General features: G+C 34.8%; 1 protein-coding gene across 1 annotated transcript; it reads right to left on the bottom strand.

Moving 5' to 3' along the window:
* On the bottom strand, positions 1–24,443 carry LOC130049136 (uncharacterized). The gene is made up of 14 exons (XM_056146330.1): positions 18,140–24,443; positions 15,876–15,938; positions 13,973–14,040; positions 11,520–11,624; positions 11,241–11,381; positions 10,983–11,123; positions 8,248–10,868; positions 7,957–8,080; positions 7,017–7,143; positions 5,959–6,080; positions 2,663–2,858; positions 1,226–1,300; positions 1,036–1,122; positions 1–458 (listed from the first exon to the last, which is right to left on the bottom strand). The coding sequence occupies exons 1-14, from the start codon at positions 18,147–18,149 to the stop codon at positions 238–240; spliced, it is 4,101 nt and encodes a 1,366-aa protein (XP_056002305.1). The 5' UTR covers positions 18,150–24,443; the 3' UTR covers positions 1–237.
* Positions 24,444–25,004: the final 561 nt, after the last annotated feature.

The raw sequence follows: 25,004 nt of genomic DNA, 5'->3' as shown, positions 1-25,004 counted from the left end.
ACAATTTCTTTGTAACTGAGTTGAACACAAAATGAAATAGAAGAATGCAAGACAATCATGATGAAAACTATGTCCTTTCACTTACAGCTTACATCCTGTGTATTTGTCATTATTGATTATTAATCTGAATGAGTTTATCTGTTCAGATTTTTTTTATGTCACTAGCCTAAGTATACAGTGTAAGTATGCTGGAAAAAAATCTGTCCTGGCCTTTTGTATGACTTTTCCTTTCAGAATTCACTTCTTCTTGCCAAAGCTGCAGAGAAAATTATTTACTTTCTTTTTTATGGTCTCCCAATTTCTTAAGTGAATGCATCCTCCATTTTTTCTGCTTAATTCAATTGCTCTTTGGCACTCCGCTCTACTTGGGCAAGTTTTCTTCTTTTTACCATCAAAGTATTCCTCAAAATATTTTCTCATTTCTTCTTCTTCCTCTTTAGTCCATGCCTTTCTTGTACCTAAATGGTAATGATATTTTTAATGCATTTAAGTTGTTTTAAAATGACAACATTCGCTTACAATGTACATGTACTTCATTTAAAATCTCCATGAATCTTTTTCCACCAGTAAATTTAATCTGAACTAATCTGCAACTTGGCACTTGGCCAACAGAATACTCAATGCATCTTGACATGAGCAGCAAGAAAATATATACCGTAGTTAGGGGTGGGGATTAAAGTTTTTTTTTCAAGATATTTGACCAATTAAATAATTAGGGTGTAGGGGATGATCCCGGGGTACTTGCCTGACATAAGAATCAATGCATCTTGACATGAGCAGTAAGAATATATATGGTTTAGGGGTGGCAACTCAGTTCTAATTCAATCATTGTGCACATGGTACAAGGAATGTGTTGTTAACATGTACATGTTGACTTGACTTACTCCCTTTTTTGTTAATTTGTAACTATTATCCAGGTAATATAAGCAGTATTTGAGAAGAAGTTAATAGTGTTCAAATGGTAACGCACAATGACAGAAGACGAATGATTGAATAGGTCATCTGAGTAATTCTCTTCTCAATTATACGACTTACTCTTCTTAGGTTTCTTTCTCGTTACTAATACATCCTCTTCAATGTTCAACGTGTTTAGTGCCATGTCATCAAGAGCTAGACCTGTATCTGGTAAAAAAAAAATTAAATATAAATAAATGCTTAAACCTGCTCTCAGAGAATTGCAGCCTTGAGGTGACTTAAAAAAATATATTTCAAATCTTCCTAGTACCTTCTACTGAAGGAGCTTCTTCTTCTCTATGGGCTTCTCCTTCTCCGAGGACAATGTCTTCATTATCAAGAATGTCTGAAAAAGAAGGATTGAAAATTACAGAAACAGAAATATCAAAATTTTAATTGAGACTAAATGAATACCCTCGCAAGCGCGGGAAATCACACTGTTCAGTTGTTAAGAAATTTAATCACTGACCATTTTGGCCCCACCCTAATACTAAAACCCCTACCCCTGGGATCATCAAATTTACAATTTTGGTAAAGGGCTACCTGGTCATTCTAAATACATGTATCTGTTTAGCTTCAATTTAGTATCAATAGCATTAAAGAAGATGTCTTCTTTTAAAATTCTTTTTACACATAAATACTATATATCAAGTTTGGCTCCGCCCTGGAGTCAGAACCTCTACCCCGGGGATCTTGAAATTTACAATTTTGGTAGAAGACTTCCTGCTCTATATCACTATGCATTTAGTTTTTCTTATACATGTGCGGTTCTAGAGAAGAAGATTTTTGAAAACTGGTCACTTATTGGCAGTTTTTGCCCCACCCCTAATGCCCCAGGGGTGTAGGAGTCCTGAAATCTACAATTTATGTCTGCTTTGTCCCAAAGATGCTTCATACCAAATTTGAAAAGAATTGGAATGTTAGTTATCAAGAAGTTAAAAATGTTCAATTGTTAACTCACGAGGGAGGACACAGACCAATTGCAAATTTAATAATTTTAATCCAATACATTTTTTGGGGGGTGAACATGTTAGGATAACTACATTGTCCTAAGTGAGCGTAGCGAGCCAAAAAAGAAAAGAAAAAATTAATTTTCCACAAATTTATTGGAATTTATAGGGCTAATATAGGGAAAATGCCATTTTCATGCAAACATATAGGGATTATAGGGGGTTATCAAATATATAGGGATTTTATAGGAATTATAGAAAATATAGGGCCGCTTGAAGGCCTGGCTACTTGAGCATCTTCTGGAAATTTCCATCAAAACTAAAATCGCAGATTGAAGAAACGAATTGTTGCATTTTATTTAATTAACAATTATCACATCCTAATTCCTATATATACCTTAAATCAATTTCCTATTAATATATTGACTATTAACGGATTTATTTAATATTATATTATTTTTTGCTGCCATTTTCATAAAAACTCCTAATGACTTAGATCCCCCAAAACGTGCTATTTCAGGGTAGTTTATCGTAAATGAAAGTAGGTTTTAAATTGATTTCACAATAATTGCTGATCAGTAAAAATCAATTATAGTTTACGGACATCATCTCAAATGTGATGCAATATTAAAGGTGCAAGCAGTAACTCTGGTACAAACATTTCCTAGTTTATTAAAAAAATTCTTCATTTATAAGTATACATAATAATCAGTTTTGCTTAATTCTCACAGAAAAGTCTACAAGGTACATGTACTTGCCTTCAAAAGTAATATCTTTTAAACTTTTCCCATGGAACTTCCCAACTACATTACATTCCTGCATAACCATAAGTTTGGCAATTTCAAGTCTTTCTATTAGACCTGATGTGCTGCGATAATGTAGTTCATGAACTTGCATTGTGTGTCCCATGTGTCTACACAAGTACTTAAGTTCATGATCCTTGAGCCCAATAACCTAATAATGACAAAGTACAATACACATTTTAAAATAATCATCATTTTAAAACAACAAATTACCACAAAATGCAACTTAAGCTTCTTACCACCAGGAAATTGCAAGAGTTAACTGTGTCGATTATAAAGATTACAAGCTAAAAGTGTCTATCAATAAGTAGGAAATAGGTAGTCTACAAATAAAGAGTTAAATGTGTCCATCTATTATATGGTAAGATTAGGAGCTGTAAGTGTCCATCAGTTAAGAGGATTGTGTCCCTGAATTGCTACATGTAACTGTAACAAAAGGCCCATGGGCCACATCGCTCACCTGAGTCACCTTGGCCCATATTTAAAGATTTTCCCTACATATTCGCATGTAAAACTTTGATCCCTATTATGGCCCCAACCTACCCCCAGGGGGCATGATTTTTACAATCTTGAATCTGCACTATGTCAGAAAACTTTCATGTAAATGTAAAATTTTCTGGCCCAGTGGTTCTTGAGAAGATTTTCACTATATATTTGTATGTAAAACTTGATCCCCTATTGTGGCCCCACCCTACCTCCGGGGGCCGTGATGTTAACAAACTTGAATCTGCACTATGTCAGGAAGCTTTTAAGTAAATGTAAACTTCTCTGGCCCAATGGTTCTTAAGGTATTCAATGTATAACGACCATATTTCATATCTAATAAATGGAAAGTGGGATTTTTGTAATTATGGTATCATTTTGAAGGGTTCATCAAATAGAAATAATCCACCATAGGAATTTTCAAAATTTTGTTTACTGCTTGATTTATTTCACCTAGAATTTAACATTGAAGTCTATGGGAAAAGCATGTTTTATTACAATATTTTAAAAAGAAATTATATTTTCATACAATTCTCTTGGTAGAAAGTTACATACACTTTCTCTTTATGAAAATATGAAATAAAATTAATCATTTACCACAAACATTTTCAGAAAATTAGATTTATCTTATTTTTACAAGGGCAGATAACTCTTCAAAAAAGTCTCAAGTGAAAAAAAGGTCAGCTTCTTATCATTTATCAGTCATGTGAATTTCATCTACTTCACTTTCATCATTATTTAACAATAAACATTTATGTTGATTTAAATCCTTCAAAAGTGTTCATTATCCTTTCATTATTCATGTACATTGAATACCTTAAGAAGATTTTTAAAGATATCCCCTATATATTTCTATGTAAAACTTTGATCCCCTATTGTGGCCCAACCCTACCCCTGGGGGCCATGGTTTGAACAAATTTGAATCCGCATTATATCAGGAAGCTTTCATGTAAATGTAAACTTTTCTGGCTCATTGGTTCTTGAGAAGAAGATTTTAAAGATTTTCCCTATATATTCCCATGTAAATCTGTGATCCCGTATTGTGGCCCCACCCTACCCCTGGGGGCCATGGTTTTAACAAACGTAAATCTGCACTATGTCAGGAAGCTTTCATGTAAATATAAACTCTTCTGGTCCAAGTTTTAAAAGATTTTCATTATATATTTGTATGTAAAACTTTGATCCCCTATTGTGGCCCCAACCTATCCCCGGGGGCCATGATTTGAACAAACTTGAATCTGCACTACGTCAGGAAGCTTTCATGTAAATCTCAGCTCTTCTGGCCCATTGGTTCTTGAGACATATATATTTAAAGATTTTCCCTATTTAATCCCATGTAAAACTTTGATCCCCTATTGTGGCCCCATCCTACCCCCGGGGGCTATGATTTTAACAAACTTGAATCTGCACTATGTAAGGAAGCTTTCATGTAAATTTCAGCTCTTCTGGCCAAGTGGTTCTGGAGAAGAAGATTTTCCCTATTTATTCCCATGTAAAACGTTGATCCCCTATTGTGGCCCCATCCTACCCCCAGGGGCCATGATTTTAACAAACTTGAATCTGCACTATGTCAGGAAGCTTCCATGTAAATTTCAGCTCTTCTAGCCTAGTGGTTCTTGAGAAGATTTTCTCTATTTATTCCCATGTAAAACTTTGATCCCCTATTGTTTGGCAACCTACCCCCGGGGGCCATGATTTGAACAATCTTAAATTTGCACTAAGTCAGGAAGCTTTCATGTAAATCTCAGCTCTTCTGGCCCAGTGGTTCTTGAGAAGAAGATTTTTAAATGACCCCACCCTATTTTTGTATTTCTGTGATTATCTCCCCTTTGAAAGGGGCATGACCCTTCATTTGAACAAACTTGAAATCCCTTTACCTAAGGATGCTTTGTGCCAAGTTTGGTTGAAATTGACCCAGTGGTTTTGGAGAAGAAGATGAAAATGTGAAAAGTTTACAGCGCCGACGCCGACAGACAACAAACAAATTTTGATCAGAAAAGCTCACTTGAGCCTTTGGCTCAGGTGAGCTAAAAAGAGAGAATATATAAGGAGTAAAAAGATTTAAACTGAAAATAAGACCAAAATTTTACTATTTCATAAGTGAATCAGTGAGGTGCTAGGGGTATCATTCCCCCAATTAGGAGTTTAGAGTGTTCATATTTATGGAAATACATGTATTAGTATACAGTTAAAGTACATCATTGAGGTGCAAACATATTTTAGCGCAATCAGCAATGAAAACCTTTTGGCGCAAACTTATTTTAGCGCAACGATACCACCTGGTCATACTTTAGTATTTTTAGATTTTAGCACACAACTTAATTTAGTGCAATCGTACGTCTGCGTTAAAGGAGCTAAAATAAATAGTGCGCTAAATATTCTCATTTTACAGTAGTCCATTCCTAGCGATTTTTAGGGAATTATCCACATTTAACAATCTATATTTATATAAGGAACCGAGTTCAACTTTGTTGCAACTCGACTAAAAATCATTAGAGGTATAATAATGTTCCTTAAACAGTACATAAAATGTTTAGGTATAAAGACTAAAAAGTAGATTTTCACAACTTCACAATTTTAATAAAAGTATCCTTGCTCATTGGCAACAGAATGACAAAATTCTGAATTTTATTTTTGCTGCTATTCCCTGCTAACCTAATTCTTTACCTGGTTATGTCAAAGAAGATCAAATCATAAATTGCTCTTAGAGACAACCAACAGTCCACAACAAAGCACAATAGGCCAGTATGAAGCAAATAAAAACTTACTTGGGCAATAGTAGCACAATATTTTCTTAGGTTAGTTGCATAGATTCTGTCAGGAAATTTAAGTGATGGACACTCTGTTCGGAGTTCCTCCAGACTGTTCCCAGCCCGCACAACATCTTCAGCTGTTAAACACATAAAAATTGCAAAATTAACCAAACTGTTATCAACACCTTAAAACAATACACTTCATGAAACAAATACCCACAGCAGTAGCTACTTTGAGAAAATAAAAAAAAAATCCATGAAAAATCTGCTTATACTTAGTCACAGAGTAAAAAATTCAAACATTACTCATGCACACACTATGATGATATACAAACAAGAAAGTTATATGAGAATATAAAAATATACATCCTGTTTGTTGACATAGCTCACCAAAATTGTGATATTTAACAGCAACTACTTTTTCTTTTGGCCAATTGATTTCCAATCTAATTAAAATTGGATCCTTCACGCTCTCGTATTTTGATATGTCACTGTGAGGATCTAACAACATTCCATATGGGGTCACCTCAGAGCGACCTTTCAAGTATGAATATACATACAAATTCTAGCCAATTAGATTCGAGCTTCCATACACAAGTCTAAAAAAAGTTCTACGGCTTCACCTCTTAAAAGTATGATGCCCTACTGTCTGTTTTATGTTGATTGAAGTTTTTCTTGCTAAAACTGTGCATCAAGTCCGTTTAATAGGCCATTCTTTCATGCGAACAACAAAAACAAACTACCATTGACACGTTTCTATATAGCATGCACCTCGCCTGGATTTGTTTACTACACGACACACCTCGGGCTTTTAGGTCAGTCTGTGAATAAGAAACACGTCCGAACTACCAGCCAAGATTTCGGCAGCAGCAATTTTATTGGCTAATTGAAAGGTCGCTCTGAGGTGACCCTGTACGGGATGTTGTTAGATCCTCACAGCAACATATCAAAATATGGGAATGTAAAGGATTTAATTTTAATTAAATTGATTGATTTCAGCTCTTTCAAGAACTAGTTTTTTAATATCCTCAATCAAAATGAATTGCATTTAAACATGTTTTATGACATCTTACCAGTATTTGCAAAGAGAAAAGGATTTCCCTCTTTTATACCAGCCTTTTTGCGTACTTCTTCATTTGCAAGATATTTCATGCTAGGGATGACCTCCTTCGGACATATGACCGGTACTCTGGTCCCATTCTGACAAAAAGAGACAAACTATTTAATTTTTCTGAATCACGGAAAATTGGCTACATCTTCTCACTAAAAAGCTCAATAAAATTGTATGGTATTCACTACATAGGTCAATATCACTTGCCAGAGACACAATAAAATGAAAACCTAAACATTTCACTAAAAATTGATTTCTTGTTTTCAATTTTTTAAAAATTCTTTGAAATGGTATTAAAATTCAAACTAAAATTAACAAGCGGAGGATCCCCTCGCAACAGGAAATGTTTTTCCAATGTGTTGCAATACACACACTCACAGAGTTAGCTCACCTTTCACCAGATATACTGTAAAATTTGGTCTTTCCTTGAATGTCAATACATTTAGCAAAGTTAACTGGTTCATATATTGTTTTGTATTGTTAACTTGCACATAAGAAGCAAGTCGTATCAACTGGATAATATTGGATATATTGAGAAATATTCACCGATAACTTTGGAAATGAATTGGATTTGACTTACTACAATGCTTAAGAAGTACGCACAGTTTGATGATTCTAGGTAGTAAGGCTTTCTTTCAATCATACTCACAAGTTTTTGTACACTAGTATACCCACACACTTTCATACACATAGCGATGCTATATCCACTTCTCAACAAGTTGCACAAAGAGATAATAAGACTTGCAGTACTGCCAAATACTTTAAAATATCCCACTTATCATTTAACTAGTTTTAATGATTTAACATTATCACAGTAACACAGGTTTCAGGTTGTGAATCTAAATACTTACATGTACTTGTATCTTAACAAATATTAAATATATTGTCTCCAAGATGCTCACCTTTCCACGGATTTCAACTAACTCTTGATTTTCTAGCATTTCCTTTTCCAATTTTGTTAACTTTTCTCTGAGAGAAAGATCGGTTTCTGTGACTCCTTTTGATCTATTTCTGTAACACTGCAGGCTAAAAAGAGAAACAAAAAATTTTGCATGTAGTCTACCAACCTTACCTGTACAGTAACATATAATGCTCTTGCAAGATGGAGCCATAAAAATAAGATTGACATCATAGACTTAAAAGCCTAATTTTTTGTTAAAAACATAAATTCAATTATATGGAACTTGTCTTACCTCAGAGCTTCTAGTTCTCCCGGTCTCCTGCGGTTGTATAACAGAAGACGTGCTTCCACTAACATGACAATGCGTCTGAACATCAAGCCACTGACAGCAGTGTAAGTTAAATCTAGAGATTCCAAGTTTTCCACTAAGTAAGAAGATAACTTGACTATGTCTTCAGGGTGAGGGAGCTCTTTTTTCCTATTAAACATTCGCTCTGACAAAGTAGATCTTGCAATCTTGTTAACTTTGAAACTCCATTCCTTACTCATGAGAAACATGAATTCTTCTCCCTCTTTCCTCATTACTTTGTCTTGTGTTTTAATGGAAATTCCTACTTTTAAAGATGCCATTCTCATGAGATCGAAACCTGTTTTGACAGCTGTGCTTGGATGCTGGAGTTCACCATCTTCATTATCATTGCAAATTTGAAGCGCTATTTCTGTTACTTTGTCAAAGTTGCCTGGACTTAACATTTCACTCATTGAACTGTCCATTCTTTCCACTGAATTTCTGAATGCCAATAGGAGGCGGGCTGCCAACCTCATATGAAAACTTGCGTAGTATTTTCTTTTTCTTTTATTGTCAATGTTTTTCATAAACCAAACATCTCCTAATGCAAGAATGAGTGGATCGGCCATACAAATCTCTGCAATTTTGTCCTTTTTCATTGAAGGGAACACTTCTTTAACAATCCTTTTGGATCCTGTAGGTTTTACTTTCCCTGTTATGATTCCTACTTGTATCATTGTGTAACCTTTGTGGTAGTCTTCACTTCTCACTGGACATGTTTTCTGATGGTTAGTTATAGATGAATTCAGTATCATCCATTCTTTACAACTAGGGCATGGACCGTACTCCTCAAGATTAAATGTGACAGTTCTTCTCCTAGGCAAAAGAAGCTCACCTTCTTTATGTCTCAGTACTTTCATGTTATGAAGGTGATCACCCAAGTTTCGTAGCAATTTCATATCTGAAGTCAGCCTTCTCTCCAACTCTTTAATTTTCTCCTGATTCGTGTCCTTCATCTTACAGTCTTTCAGCTCTTTAATGGCTTTCACCTTGTCATGGTTTAAATGTCTACGTTCAAGATGACTTTGTATGTTGGTGAATATTTCATGACAGTAAAAACATGCATGCACACAATCATATACCCTATTGTGCTTGGAGTTTGCATTCTCTTTTTTTAATCCCTTAATGAAAACATTTGGAAACTTTTTATCAAACAGACAATCATTTTCATCAAGTTCTCTCTTGCATGGTGGGTCGTCCAAGTTTAAATAACCATCTTCTGATGTAGTGATTTTCTTTTCCAAAACGGATACACAATCAGATCCTCTCTTGCCTGGTTGGTCATCTGATCCAATACAGTTCTTGTCCAATCCTGAAGCACTGTCTGGAAAGTTGTCTATATTCAAATATCCATCATCTGTTCTAGTAATGTTCTTTTTTAATCCTGCAACATGATTCTGTGACTTTACGACTTTTTCAACATTTTCAACATCAGTGATTGAGTCACTGTCACTTCCATCAGTTCCTTCGCTTTCTACAATATAGTCAGGATCATTGAAATCATCAAAATCCTCAAAGTCGCTGTCGGCCTTCAACTGCTGACCTCCGTAAATTTCTAAAAGATCTCGGTCACTCTCTGGACAGTTCTGTTGACCTCCGTCTAGTTCTGGACAGTCTCGGTCACTCTCTGGACAGTTCTGCTGACCTCCCTCTAGTTCTGGACAGTCTCGGTCACTCTCTGGACCGTTCTGTTGACATCCGTCTAGTTCTGGACAGTCTCCGTCACTCTCTTGACAGTTCTGTTGACCTCCATCTAGTTCTGGACAGTCTCGGTCACTCTCTGGACAGTTCTGTTGACCTCCGTCTAGTTCTGGACAGTCTCGGTCACTCTCTGGACAGTTCTGCTGACTTCCCTCTAGTTCTGCACAGTCTCGGTCACTCTCTGGACAGTTCTGTTGACCTCCGTCTAGTTCTGGACAGTCTCGGTCACTCTCTGGACAGTTCTGCTGACCTCCCTCTAGTTCTGGACAGTCTCGGTCACTCTCTGGACCGTTCTGTTGACATCCGTCTAGTTCTGGACAGTCTCCGTCACTCTCTTGACAGTTCTGTTGACCTCCATCTAGTTCTGGACAGTCTCGGTCACTCTCTGGACAGTTCTGTTGACCTCCGTCTAGTTCTGGACAGTCTCGGTCACTCTCTGGACAGTTCTGCTGACCTCCCTCTAGTTCTGGACAGTCTCGGTCACTCTCTGGACCGTTCTGTTGACATCCGTCTAGTTCTGGACAGTCTCCGTCACTCTCTTGACAGTTCTGTTGACCTCCCTCTAGTTCTGGACAATCTCCGTCACTCTCTGGACAGTTCTGTTGACCTCCATCTAGTTCTGGACAGTCTCGGTCACTCTTTGGACCGTTCTGCTGACCTCCGTCTAGTTCTGGACTATCTCTGTCACTCTCTGGACATTTCTGCTGACATCCATCCATTTCTGGACAATCTCGGTCACTCTCTGGACAGTTCTGCTGACCTTCGTTACTTTCTGGACAGTCTCTGTTACTCTCTGGGCAGTTCTCCTCCTGACCACCAATTATATAACTCATCTGCGGATCTGCATACTCGATCCAATGCTCCTTATCATAATTTGAAAATATTAAAATTAATCCTCAGAAGGATTTGTAGGTTCAACTTAAACTTTTGTAGACAATAAATGTATGAGAAACTCAAATGCTGCACCTTTTTCTTACCTTGTGACCTTTATTCATCCTTCTTTTCTTTGGTCTTTGAGCCTTTGTATGGCTAATGTGGTCATTCTCTTTTAGTGGAGTGTCATCAATACTCTCTGAACAGATACTCTTCTTCTGACCTTCAGATTCCATCCACTGCTCCTAATTATTATTTGAAAATACTAAAATTCATCATACGAAGGATTTCTTGTTCTTTTTTTAGACAATAAATGCACAAAAACTTTTCCTCTGTTTCTTAACTCTGTGTCTTTTTTTTACCTTGCGACCTTTGTGTATCCATTTTTTCTCCGGTCTTTGAGCTTCTGCAGGTGCATGACTATTTTGGTTATTCTCTTTTAGTGGAGTGTCATCAATACTCTCTGAACAGATACTCTTCTTCTGACCTTCAGACTCCATCCACTGCTCCCAATTATTATTGAAAATACATGTACTAAAATTCATCCTCAGAAAGATTTCTTTGTAAACTTAAATTCTTTTTCGACAAAAAATGTATAAGAAACTTTTCTTCTATTTCTTAACTCTGTGTCTTTTTCTCACCTCGTGACCTTTGTGTATTCTCCTTTTTTTTGGTCTCTGAACTTCTGCATTGCTCTTTTGGTTATTCTCATATAGTGGAGTGTCATTAATGAGTAGGCAATCATCCTGAAAAGTAAACACCTAAAATGTTACTCCCAAATTTTGAATGATTAAAATAAATTTCATTTGTTAGACAATATACATTTATAGCATGAATATTCGGGAGATATGAAGATTTAATCCCCCAAGAAAATTCTTATTTCCCAAAGGCATCGCCCGAGGGAAATATGATTTTTCTGGGGGAATAAATCTTCATATCTCCCAAATATTCATGCAATAAATTGTTTATCATACTGAAACAACATACCGCTATAGTAAAAACATTGAGTTCTAACAGTTTCAACTTTGCCTACTCTAATAAAGCAAAAATGTACATGTACCTTTCTATGTTGATTTTTTATTTCTTTAATCATTCAAATTATGTATTAGAGTTGAATTAGTTTTCTGATATAAGATGAATTAGAACATTTATACACTTTATATATCAATTAAAATCAAAATAAAATGTTGCTATGGTATCTAGGTGTTTTTGCAAAGTTATAGTAGTCTTTCCCAGCTGAGCTGTAATTGAAAATATAAGAAAAGTGGATATATGAGCAAAATTATAAATGACCATTTACCACTAACTTCTTACATGAAAGAATGCAATTTGCATTGGTAAATATTGTATTTATCGATTAGTTTGAGTTGCATAAGCAACACATGTCCACTATCTCCTTGAAACTACACAGCAAGTTTCAAATCAGTTCTCAAAACCATAACAAAAAAGTGAGGAAAACCAAGTGGGGACAGACTGACTGACATACAGACCGAGATAAAACCTGTACTCCCCACGGTTTCAATGGTAGGGGAGTGTCATAGCCAATTGTGCCTCATGTGGATTTCATGTGAAGAGAGCAATTACATGATTTTCACATGAAATACACTTCACATGAATTTTATATGAAATTTTCTCGCATGAATTTCACATGATTTTTTTGTGTGCAACATATCACAAAATCATATCTACATATATATGTAAACATGAAAATCACTTCATGTGAATTTCGCATGAAACGTTCTCACGTAAAATTCATGTGAGTGCTCTTTTCACACGAATTTCACATGAAATTCATGCGAGGCAGAATTACTTGTGAACAAGCATTAGAAAGTATTAAGAGTTAATATCAATGATTGTTATGAGGTATCATTAGCATGCTTGAGTTAGTATATGTCACATTCTTTAATTTTCAAGAAAAGAAAATCCACATTTAGGTATAGGACTGGGACAATTATATAAATAAACCAACTTTATTAGTAACAAAGTAATTTTGTGGACCACAAGCATCAAAGTAGTCCGGGACCACAAATTTACGATTTAGGTTTCATGATGTTTATTCATTGTGCATCTATTTTTACTTGCAAAAGTTGTCTGTCCACGACTACTGATATTCATGCCAAAGAGGTCTCGCATTGTTGCAAATATTTTTTGCACACACTAATAAAAGTTGGTTTAAACTTATCTCAATAGGCATATCAATACCATTCAATGAAATATCATTTTTGAAAATCAACTTTGATGTCATTTATGAAAGGTGAAGATAACGAACAGCGACCGACCCCATAACTCCTATAAGCAATACAAAATAGAGAGTTGGGCAAACACGGACCCCTGGACACACCAGAGGTGGGATCAGGTGCCTAGGAGGAGTAAGCATCCCCCGTCGACCGGTCACACCCTCCGTGAGCCCTATCTCTTGATCAGGTAAATGGAGTTATCCGTAGTCAAAATCAGTGTGCCAAGAACGGTCTAACAATCGGTATGAAACACGCCAGACTGTTGAAACCCCTGACCATCAACTTCTTTGTCAGTAGTCTGCCTCGATTTAAAAACTGCCTCCTAATTAGTGGACAAACTTAACTCCTAAAGAATGGACTATTTTTCTTCCTCATAATTGATGGACAATCTTAGCTCCCAAAGTCTGGACTATTTAACTGCCTCCTAATTAGTGGACGAACTTAACTCCTAAAGAATGGACTATTTTTCTTCCTCATAATTGATGGACAATCTTAGCTCCCAAAGTATGGACTATTTAACTGTCTCCTAATTAATGGACAATTTTCACTCTCAAGTACAGATTTTTCATTTGCCTCTTAATCGCTGGACAACCTTTGTGCCCAAAGTATGGACTATTTAACTGCCTTCTAATTGGTGGACAATCTTAGCTCTTAAAGAATTGACTATTTATCTGCCTCCTAATTGATTAAAAATCTTAGCTCTCAGTCTGGACTTATTGGACTTTTTATCTGCCTCATAATTGATGGACAATCTAGTAGCTCTCAAAGTATGGATCACTTATTTGCCTCATAATTGATGGACAATCTTAGCTCAAAGTATGGACTATTTACTGCCTCTTTATAATAACATAAGTTACCTTGTAACCTCTCTGTTTTCCTTTCCTCTTAGGTGCATGTCCCTTCTTAAGTGCACCATCCTGACTTTCTACAAAAAATAATCTAAACATTTGTAGACATTGAAAATACAACTGAATGGATGCATAAAAATAAAGCTATGAAACTGCCAATAACTAAAGTGCTCAAGATTGTCCGATCTTCTGCACACTGAATTTTTAAGTGCTGTTATCTTCCTAAAAGGTGTTGCCAGTTTTTTTATACATATAAATTAAAATTAAAAGAAATTTTACTATAGTATCAAGTTATTTTTTTTAAAGTTATAGAATTTTTAGCCAGCCGAGTTGTAATGGAAAATATAGGAAAAGAGGAGACTTGTGTACAAAACTTTTAAATGGCAGACTAAAGTGTGAAACTCACGAACTTTAAACATGAAGGATATGGGTTCTCTGTTATATCACTTAGCAAAACTCACTGATGATTAGTAACATGCAATAGTAACACTATTAGACTACCATAAAAGCTGAAATATATGACATTCACAAATAATTCCTGGATTTAAGAGTTATCAAATTTTGATGAGGAGTGACATTAATTCATTATCATTTGATTTAAAGATACTTTTTTCTTTAAAACTGACAAAAAGTCATCTAAAGCCCAACAGTGCTGCTCGAACAGCTAACAGACACCATTAATCTTAACCTTGGATTGAATGATCCCAAAATCTGTAGATGTCTTCCTTCAACAATTTTCTACCTATGAAATCATGACCAGATGACCATACCTATTGCACTTTTGCTCTATATTCCTTGTAACTACCAGATTTGTTTGTAACTCCATAGATGCAAGTCAAAATGAACAGCAATTGCTCTGATGGCATATTGACAATGATGCACTACTGCGCATCATAGAATAAGCCAGTAGAGTAATAGCAGTTTATAATGCCATGGTCAAAAAAAAAAAAGAAAAAATTCTATCGCTTTATCACTTGTATCAGCGTGTCTCAAAATAGTATTTTTTAAAATGCTAGATGATTTTACAACAATTAACACTCATGATCAGCTTAGACAAGAAGTCTAGTGTACACTGACTGTTTAAATTTACCGCCCGGATCTGGAACGCAGAATTCCAGATAAACAAGACAAAATATCATTTAAAAATTCCATTCCCAAATAAAATAGACCGGAAACTGAAGCATCCAGATAAATGGCATCCAGATATCTGAAGTCCAACTGTATAGCTTAAGGGAATGTATCTAAACAATTTCAAGATTTTCATATCATTGGTATAAGGATCATCCAGATGACCCCCCTTCAGGAGACTATGCCTACATATCAATTGCATATCATTTACTTTAAAAATTGCTTGTTATTACTAATATATACTCAGATTGTTTGCTATATGCCTGGTAAGAGAGAAGAAGATTTTTTAAAGAATTGATGCATTTTCCCTTTCTGATCAATAAAGCCATGCCCTTGCACCAGAACCCCTGACCTGGGGTAATGAAATTTACAATTTTGGTAGAGGACCCCTTGCGAATCATTACTATGTACTTTGTTTGTTACATGCCTTAGAGTAGAGAAGAAGATTTTTATAAAATGCATAAATTTTTACAATTTTTACCCAAAATTTAAGGTCCCTTATGGGTGGGGGTCATGAAATTTATAATTTATGTTCCCCTCACCCTACAGGTGCTAAATACCAAATTTGGTCAAGATTGGCTCAATAGTATTTGAGAAGAAGTTGAAAATGATCAAATGTTAATAGACGACAGGAACAAACATGGATCGCAAAAGGTCACCTGAGTGATTCAGGTGACTTAAAATTGCTAAAAAGTGTTGCCAGATTAACTGACATGATGGCTAATAAATAGCACCAATAAAAGAGATGCGAGTCTAAAAAAGATCATCTGGTTATTTTGATTACCTTTAGCCCACTTTAGATCGTCCAAAAAGCACTGTAGGGTCTTTTTCTTTCTTGCAAGACAACCTGAAATTCATAATTGTAGAAGAGCATCAAAAATTAGGCCAGGCGTGTTGTTCATCTTGGAGGTATTTACGTTAACAATTACATTGACGTCCTTTTGTATCTTGTCCATTTCAGTAGAAATAAACGTTTTCAATACTGCCCCAGATTTGCACATGGGCATGGACCTTTTACCCAGTCATTTTAGTAAAGGGCCCATTGATGAGTATTATCATGTAAAAAATTTGTCTTGCAAGTCTTATCCGGTTTCTGATTAATTAAAATATTAAATTATACAGATGTCCATTATACTGAGATGTTAGGAATATAAAACATAATATTTTTCTTTTCATCTTACAATTGTACAACTTGGCATAGAAAGAGTTTACCAAGTTTGAAATCTAGTTGGGACTATATTTTCAGTGGAACAGTGGTGTATGAAAATATAACTTTTTTTTTTTTTTGCTAATGTACCGATAAATAAATTAGGGATGGTTGGGGAACCGGAAACACACTATTTATTTATTCAGGCCTAATCAATGAATGTTTTAAAATTACAGTCAAGGCCATCTTTAAAAAATTGTTTGTTTGCCCTCTCCTGACCGACTGACAAAAAAGTACCTGACTCGAGATATTTTTATTAACAATTAATCTAAGCATAATTTTTTTTGTTGAAATCCAGTTGTTTGCACACCTTTTTTCTATTTAATTTTGGCACAAATTTTGGGGAAAAAAAATTTCCCTACCTACCGACCCAAAGATTAAACATCGAGTCGGGAGTCGGCAAACCAACAAGTTGGTAGGCTCGACTAGTAAAGAAAATAGATCCACATAGTTTGTAGGGCTGAAACGATACGCCCCCGGCCCTTAATTCACGATACGATACATATTGCAATACTAAAGCCACGATTCAATACTTTCAATACAATTTACAGAAGAAACCAATAATAACATTGAAGAAAAATTTAATTACCAAGATTCACAACCATAATTTTCAAAGCAAAATGTTTCCAAACTGCCAAACGGTAAGGTGCCTGTTGGCTCTGTAGTTTAAACTGATAAAGATCATTATTATTTTCGTCAGACTCAAGGCAAACAACAGTCTGAACGTTATTGAATGCTATTTTGTCCCTCATGCAGGTTAAAATAATAAGTACAGGCTGAGCCTAATATATTTTACTGAACCCGTTTGTAATAAACATATCGAACTGAAAATCGAGGCAATGAATCGAACATTGAATCGAGCGTTTATATTGAACAGTATCGATATTTCGGTGAATCGTTTCAGCCCTAAATTAGTTTGTGGCAATAAAATAGAAACTAAAGTTTGTACTTGAACTTGATCAAAGTATGAACTTTTCTGCCCAATGTTAAATTCATCATGCATGTAAACAGCTGAGATAGAGTTCATGCCAGTTTGGAAAGAAAACTCTAACAAATTATCACCATGACAAAAAAATGACTTGCTTTTAATTCAGTTTCTTGCCAAAGTAATTGTTAGGCCACATAAAATTAATTTTTAGATTCCCATTCTTGCCCGCCCCTATCAAAATGTCCCACCCAGCGCTTTTTATTTCAGTTTTAAAATATTGGTTAAGACCACGAGCATGAACCCTAAACAGCATTCTGTTGTCAACACAAGCAAAAATAAACTAAGAAGAAAAAAGGAAAGAAGCTAAATTGTATGAATCATATACTTTTGGCCTTTTCTTCCCATTCTGTGTTATTTTGAAATAGCTCCACATCATCTCTCTTTAGAGAAAATCTACAGAGTGACATGTCATATTAATTGCCTATTAATTGCAATGTTCATCTTAATTACCATTAATCACAAGTATGAGAAATCCAAATCCAATTAATACTTCAGAGGTTTTCTTTTTTAAATTTATTCGATTATGCATTTTTTTTTCTATTGAAAAACTATATATAGGTTGGTAAGTTAATAATAGAAAAATATTAAAAAGCTGATGATATATACTTTATATGCCCCAACCATTTCATGGCAGGACATAATAATTATGATGGTGCAATGCCTGCTGATTTTGCCTGAATCAAGTCAAAACAAAGTATGTTTTAACTTTTTGATAAAAATCGAACTTGGAAACAAGTATTATGTTAATATAATATAGAAATGGTTACAATCTAAAATATTATTTACCATTATTTACTTATTAATCATACCAAGTACTCTTAAATTCTGCTTGTACTAAATAATGAATACTCACATAGCATCATCTGACAAGCAATAAACTTTTATGTTACAGTCATCCTCAGATAGTAATTTCACTGGCCATCGCATTTGACAGGGCACACCTTTAATTCTTGCCCATCGAAACATTTTCAACCTGAAATAGAATTTTCAAAACTTTAGTATTAATGATTTTGCATTGTTCACAGGTTTGAACCTCCTAGCTCTTAGCCAGAGTTCGTTTCCACACAATCCTATTTTATAGATGAGGTCTCAACGTGAAGTTTGTGGTGCATCATTACCGATTTCATGACAAACTCAAGAAATTTTTTGGAGCATTTTTTCTTCACATCTTGTTTTTCTACAGTTTTATTTCAGCGTGATATTCAGCATATTAAAAAATAAAATGCTACTGCAGGTACCCTTTAAGTAAAAATTATCATAAATATCACCCATGATTTTCAAGGTTTTTTTCCTTCAGACCCTTCGTAGTTATTTTTTTATGTGCTGTATTAAGCATGCTGTCTAGGTCTACAAACTTAATAGTGAATTTCCCCTTTCTTTTATTAACTTCAATTTTCTAAGTGTCCCTACATTTGCAGTCATCATTACAACAACAGTGTGCACATTAGGCCAAAAATAAAAATAGTTGAGTTTCTGCTAACATTCCAGAAAAAATTAGGGTAGGTAGGTAGGGAATAATTTTTTTTTTTTAAATTTTATTTTTCCAAAGTATGTGAAAACATTATAAACTCCAAGAAGAAATTTACCTTACAGGTCTATTATTGCTTATAGGAGTTAAGAGATTGATCACTGTTCGTTATCTTCACTTTCCATTATGATCTATTATTATTATAACTATAAATGTTCTATTGAATTTTATACTTTCAAAATAAGTTTTGCTTAAATTGGATTGCAAGTAAACTTGACTTGAGTGTTCATTTTTTTTTCTGTAGAAAACATTTCGATTTACAGGTATAGTTCTAAATAGCTGTCGAATGCATTACGTCATTGTGTACTGTATAGCACGTGCGCTTCGTCAAAGTATTTACCGACAGATCACAGAGTAGATAAACGAATATTTATTGGACATATTCAATTTAATCTTGCTTTATATGCTAAAAGATGGCTACAAACGCATGAATTATACTAATAAATCATTTTTAATGTCGAATGTTTATGCTATTTTTAGAACGACCGGTGATGGTTGGAAAAACCCACACGTGCATTAACAAGTGTATTACTTTGACGGTGTATAATATCCGACAGCGATTGATTATTTTTCACTGTAATAAATGTTTTTATCCAAAATGAAAGCTGAATATGCACCAGTAAATTGTAATAAGCATAAATTGACAGCTATTGCATCATACCCCGTGTCGTGATTCGCACTCGAGTTCACCACAGGTGTGAAACATGTGACGCGAGGATTCTAGTAATTTGAGTTGTCCATGAATTAATTTATAACTGATCACAATTTAAGTAAGTCTTTTCTTAGTATTAAGATGTTATATCATTCATGATTTATGCATAGCGGGAAGCATAGCGGCAATGTGTGATGCATGGCGGGAGATCGTGAATTCATGGCGGTCCCGCCATGCAAAAACGGCCTGGGGAAACACTGTCCATATAATATTTTAAGGAAAAAAAATACTTTTTTCATAATATAAGAAAACTTCAATGCTGATAAAAAAAAAAAAGATCTCACCTTCTATAATTCAATAACATACTTCTTATATTCAAACCCTTTCACCGAGCAGTAAGAGACAGTTGCTTGCAATTCAAGAATATCATAAAAAAAGAAAGCATTGTGTCCATCAACAAAGATTTCCAGCACATCAAAGTCACAATCTGCACACATAATACATATCTCGGAGAATTCAAATGCAGACATTATGATTAATAAACCAACAGGCAAATCATGGTTATCCATAATTCCTTGTAAAAAGTAACCACTTTCCTCAATCCTTCTTGGTCATAATGGAGTCACAGTTTCCCAGTGAACCATGGGAAAATAATGACAATGTCCATATATCACGAGTTAAGCTAATAGTAATGGACATATACTGATTTTGATACTCGTCTAATTTGCAAATATTGTGAGTGAAGTATTACTCATCCAATTATTATGAGCTGGGCCATCATTAAAAATATTTCAATTTGCCCAAATCCGACTCATGATTATTGGGTATGGGTAGGTAGGTAGGCAAATTCTTTTTTTTTTTTTTTTTTTTTTTTTTGAGCGCCAGATTTTCGAAACTGAATATGTACAAATATAATGCAAGCAACAGATGTCTCTCCAACAAAACTGAAGATTTTAGAATTAAAAACACTCAACATTCAAACTGAGTTTTAAAACTGTGTAAAACAATACATCATATCAATGACAGAACTCAGAAACACAGAATTACATATGGGGAAAAAGTTCAATGTTCAATGCATGATTCTCTCCGATTGTCAGATCCTTCTAACAGTGTCAAAAATCATATACCGTATTTTGCCGCAGTTGTGTTTAATACCCCCCCCCCCCACCCCCCACCCACACACACACACTTTGGGCTTGAAAATTCGGGAAAAAACGCAATTCGTGTGTGTAATACGCAGCAAAAATTTTGACCAAGCGGTAATCTTAACTTTATACTTTGCAGTGATTTTCAATGAATTAATTAATTACAAACAAAAGAATAAGAATTTGCAAACCGGGTAGCTATATTTTTGAGACAACATGCAGTCATCTTGACTTTCAACATCGCTGTAATCTTCGCTGAATATCCCGGGTAATCATCGTGTTAATTTCAGCAAAGCACGAGAATTTGTAGCATTAAAGTTTGAACAGACTGGGCATGTCTTTGTTGAAACTTATAATCATTTAAATAGTCGATGTTGTAAAAATAAAATCAAAATATTAAACTAGCATTTAATTTATTGTAATGAACATACCACCAGTGATGTACATTAGGTGCGATATATCAAACCTCTCGTTAACTTATAAAATATGGATACGGTAGAGAAATGAAAAATTCAAGCACAACACTCTGGAATTTTGTTTCATGAAGATGGGTATTTATCGTATCCATACAAGTCGTTTGTACGGCAAAAGAAAATGTAATACAGTGTATACCGACTCATGGAAATCGGACAGCGTGCTAATTCATGCTGCATTTTTTTCCCTTCACTTTAATAAAAAATGTGAAAAAAAATTATCGGATATTTCTTCACCCTGAGGCTGTATCTGACAAAATCAAATGACAAGCGTAGTGCACGTACTCAACTATTGCTAGTGATGGGAATCGGTGAGAATTTCATAACCGATGATTGGTTCACTGTAACTAACTAATAATCGATTATAATCGGACAACTAGAAATTTTATAATGAAGTCATTTAACTACTGTACAAGTGTAAATAAATATTTTGTACATTTATATTTGTTGTTTCTATTGCTGTCAGAAAAAGTGTAAATGAATTTTTTCTGTGTGTATTTGCTATTTTTTTTACTATCTTTAATTACGCACAGATATTAAAAGCCAATACGACTTTTAGAAGGGTCTACGCGGCAAAAAAAACAACAACAAAAACCAACAACAAAAAAACGGATATCGTTTGCTTCAGTTATATCCCCGTATATCAAAGTCGCATGTCATTAACTGACGATGATCCGACATAATTAAAATTCAGCAAAGAAAAATAAAGAAAGAAATTCAAATTATTAAAAAAGAACCAAAAAAAATTTATTTTCACCAATCGAAAACACAATACGCACGTGCTGAGTAAAAATTACCTTTAAAAACGGGTTTTATTTACATATTTCAAACATGGCTTTGCTTGTATCAAGATTCTATTTGATGGATATTCCTTAGTTTTTTTGTCTGAATCAAAAGTAATTCGAATGTCACTGCCCTGTGACGACGAACATGCAAGTACCATGCGAACTTGTTTTATTCCCCGGGTATGGCTATCTAGATCAATGCCTTTCGCTTCCATGTGCGCCGCCATTACGATAAACAAAACAAGTCGTCAAGAAATCAAAATCTAAAAAACTGATTAATTGGAATAAAATTTTCATAATCGAGCGCTTAGAATGTGCCAACAATCGACTGATTTTCGATTATAATTGATGATTGGAACATCACTAACTATGGCTTCGTAAAACACGTGCTGGTCGCCGTCTCATTTCTTTTGCTCAAGAAAAGTTATTTCAAAGTTTCACATTAACATTTCATTAAAATATATTCATCAACCTTAGAGTAACTAACTTTTCAGTGGCAATTCATTTTCCAATCTAACTTCGTTTATTTTAGCACGTGACAAGGCATTGTGTACACATGCTAGGAAGGTGGCATACGAGGTGAAGAATATTCAGATCCAATGAATTTTGATTTGGCTGTTTCATAATAATTTGATTTCTTACATATTGTAAGTGTCATATTTTCTACAATTTTACGTTCTTGTAGTAATAACTAATTTTCTTGAGATAGATTTTTCGCTGCTAAATAGACGAACAACGCGAAAAAGCGTTCAGTATCAATGAATGCTATGTCTCCGAGTGAATCTTAACCGCCGATCGAGTTCCACCTGGAAAAAAAATGGTCAAAACCCTATATTATGATTTATAATACGCACCCCTTTCTCACACCCAACAATTCTTGAAAAGAAGTCCGTATCATATTCGGCAAAATACGGTATATATGTATAGTCCATGTTTCTTATTGTTGAACCGATATAGTCTGTTTGACACGGTCGGCTTTACTTTGTTGTCAATTTTTATCACAACGGACGAAGACAGCGTGAAAAATCCGTCTTCCATCTTTGAACACATGTTTACTAGATTTAACGTTTTCGTACATGTAGTATGACAGAGATAAAATTATAAACTGCGTCTCGCAAAGACTTCGCGGGTTTCTTTCAAGCGCAAGTGTTAAGTTATTACTTCACATTAAAATTGAATACGGTGACGGCGCGGACAATTAAAAATAGAAAGAAAAAAAAAATGCCGAAAAACGGCAATAAAAGAATTTGACTCGGCGGGGTTTTTTTTCCGGGTCAGTCGCGTTTGGGCAAACATACAATATTTTTATTTAGGCCCCACACCCTCGGGCTCAAGGAGGCAGAAACCACAATATTTCCATCTACCCAAAGATGTTCTACACATTGTTTCAGAGAAGACACTGAAAATGCTCAAAAGTTTACAATAGATGCAATATTGCAGGACAACAAACAAAAACATGTAAAAATGGTTTTAAAATCTTCCTTAAGACTTCAAACTCCTACGATTGGACTTTAATTCTTTTTTTTTTTACAAAGCCAGTTAAACTGTTGTTTTACTTTCAATCTAAAGTTATGAGCTAAATATGTCTAAAATTCACGAGTTTTACAAGTCCAACATTTAGGGGTTATGAATCAGGCATGCTCTTTAAATTTTAATGACTGCAATTTTCTGTGAAGGTTTGATAATTTTGAAAAATTAAATGTGTACTACCAAAAATCAAAAGAACTACAGGGTAGCCTGTTATCTATTAAGTTTCATTAAGTTACACTCACCTTTAACAATAATGTATTTGCATGCGACAGCAGTATTGAATTACATCCTCAAATTCCACAACTGATTGAAATTCTAATACTCGTTTTATTACCATTTCCATAGACTCTGAATTAAGATAATCTTTCACAGTATATGAACACTTATAGTTATTATAAAGTGCATATGACATTATCAGGACAGTATCAGATTGACTTTTGAGGCAGAGTTCAAACATCATGATAAATTTCCTTCACAATAATGAAAATGTCCTAATAAACGTTTTCTCCATTGCATCTCCTGAACATCAGATTCCATTTCACATGTTTTTTTGAAAATACACAATAACACTACTAACATCAAAAGCAATACACTAAGGATCAAACTTAATAAAATGTCCTGAGAAATGAGGTGTTTCATGTAATCCTCCATTTTTAAGCATATCCTTCTTGGAAAATGATGCATTATGGGATAATGCATCTTGGACTGCAATTATAATCTATCCAAATATTGGGAGCCTAATAGATCAAATGAAATGTGGACCATTCTATGTTTACATACATTTTCACTTACCTGTTCATGCTACCAATTCCCAATTTACAGCTCCTCCATTACCGGAAGTTGCGCGTAAAATCTGTTCATCGATATCGAAAAGGCGCGAAGATGGCCGAGCTTTGAAGATGGCCGACATGGTCAAAGGGGAGTAATCCAAGTAGCAGTCTATAGAGGCGAAATCCAAAGTTTATGAGCTGAATTAACTTCGTTGTTATTTAGCATGTGAAGCTCATAACAATGATATTTGTGAATTTTTTTCTCAATTTTATGTGCTAAGCTCATAAAAAAATTTAGCTCATAAGTACTGCCTGGACAATATATTAAGCTCATAATTTAGAAATGTCAGAGCAGACGGACGGACAGACGGACGGACGCCGGAATACGGGTGATCAGAAAAGCTCACTTGAGCTTTTAGCTCAGGTGAGCTAAAAAGAATAAAAATAATAATAACGAGCTATAACTCTGTTGGGATGCCAACACAAATGTCTCCGAACACCTCCCCATGTCAGAAATGCTTTTTGATTCCAAATATGCAATAGGAATCCTCAAAGAACTCTAGAAACTGAATTTGGTTGAAATCCGACGGACTTGATTTTTGGCCGCCATTTTCTTCAATGGCGGCCATTTTGAAACATTTGAAAATTGATTGGAAGGAAATACTGATGCTAAAAAAGAACTGTGGACCCTCAGTTGACCCCAGAGCCCAAGTGGTGTAGAGATTTTAACAGTTTGAAATATTTCGGTATATGGCGGCCATTTTGAAAATGGCGGCTCAAAAAAAAATTGATGGTGGAAATGGATTCGGGGTCACTAAATTACCCTAGAAATAGA

Source organism: Ostrea edulis, chromosome 8 (genome assembly GCF_947568905.1).
Source record: "Ostrea edulis chromosome 8, xbOstEdul1.1, whole genome shotgun sequence".
Taxonomy (NCBI): Eukaryota; Metazoa; Mollusca; class Bivalvia; order Ostreida; family Ostreidae; genus Ostrea; species Ostrea edulis.
This window is presented reverse-complemented; position numbering and strand designations above follow the sequence as displayed.

Bases quoted from the DNA above. Each gene is read 5' to 3' on its own strand.
- LOC130049136 (XM_056146330.1), bottom strand. The intron at 14,041-15,875 runs GTAATCAAAATA...TATTTTTTGTAG, and splicing joins CGATCTAAAGTGGGCTAAAG to AAAGTCAGGATGGTGCACTT. The intron at 10,869-10,982 runs GTAAGAAAAAGG...AATTATGATAAG, and splicing joins GGATGAATAAAGGTCACAAG to GAGCATTGGATCGAGTATGC.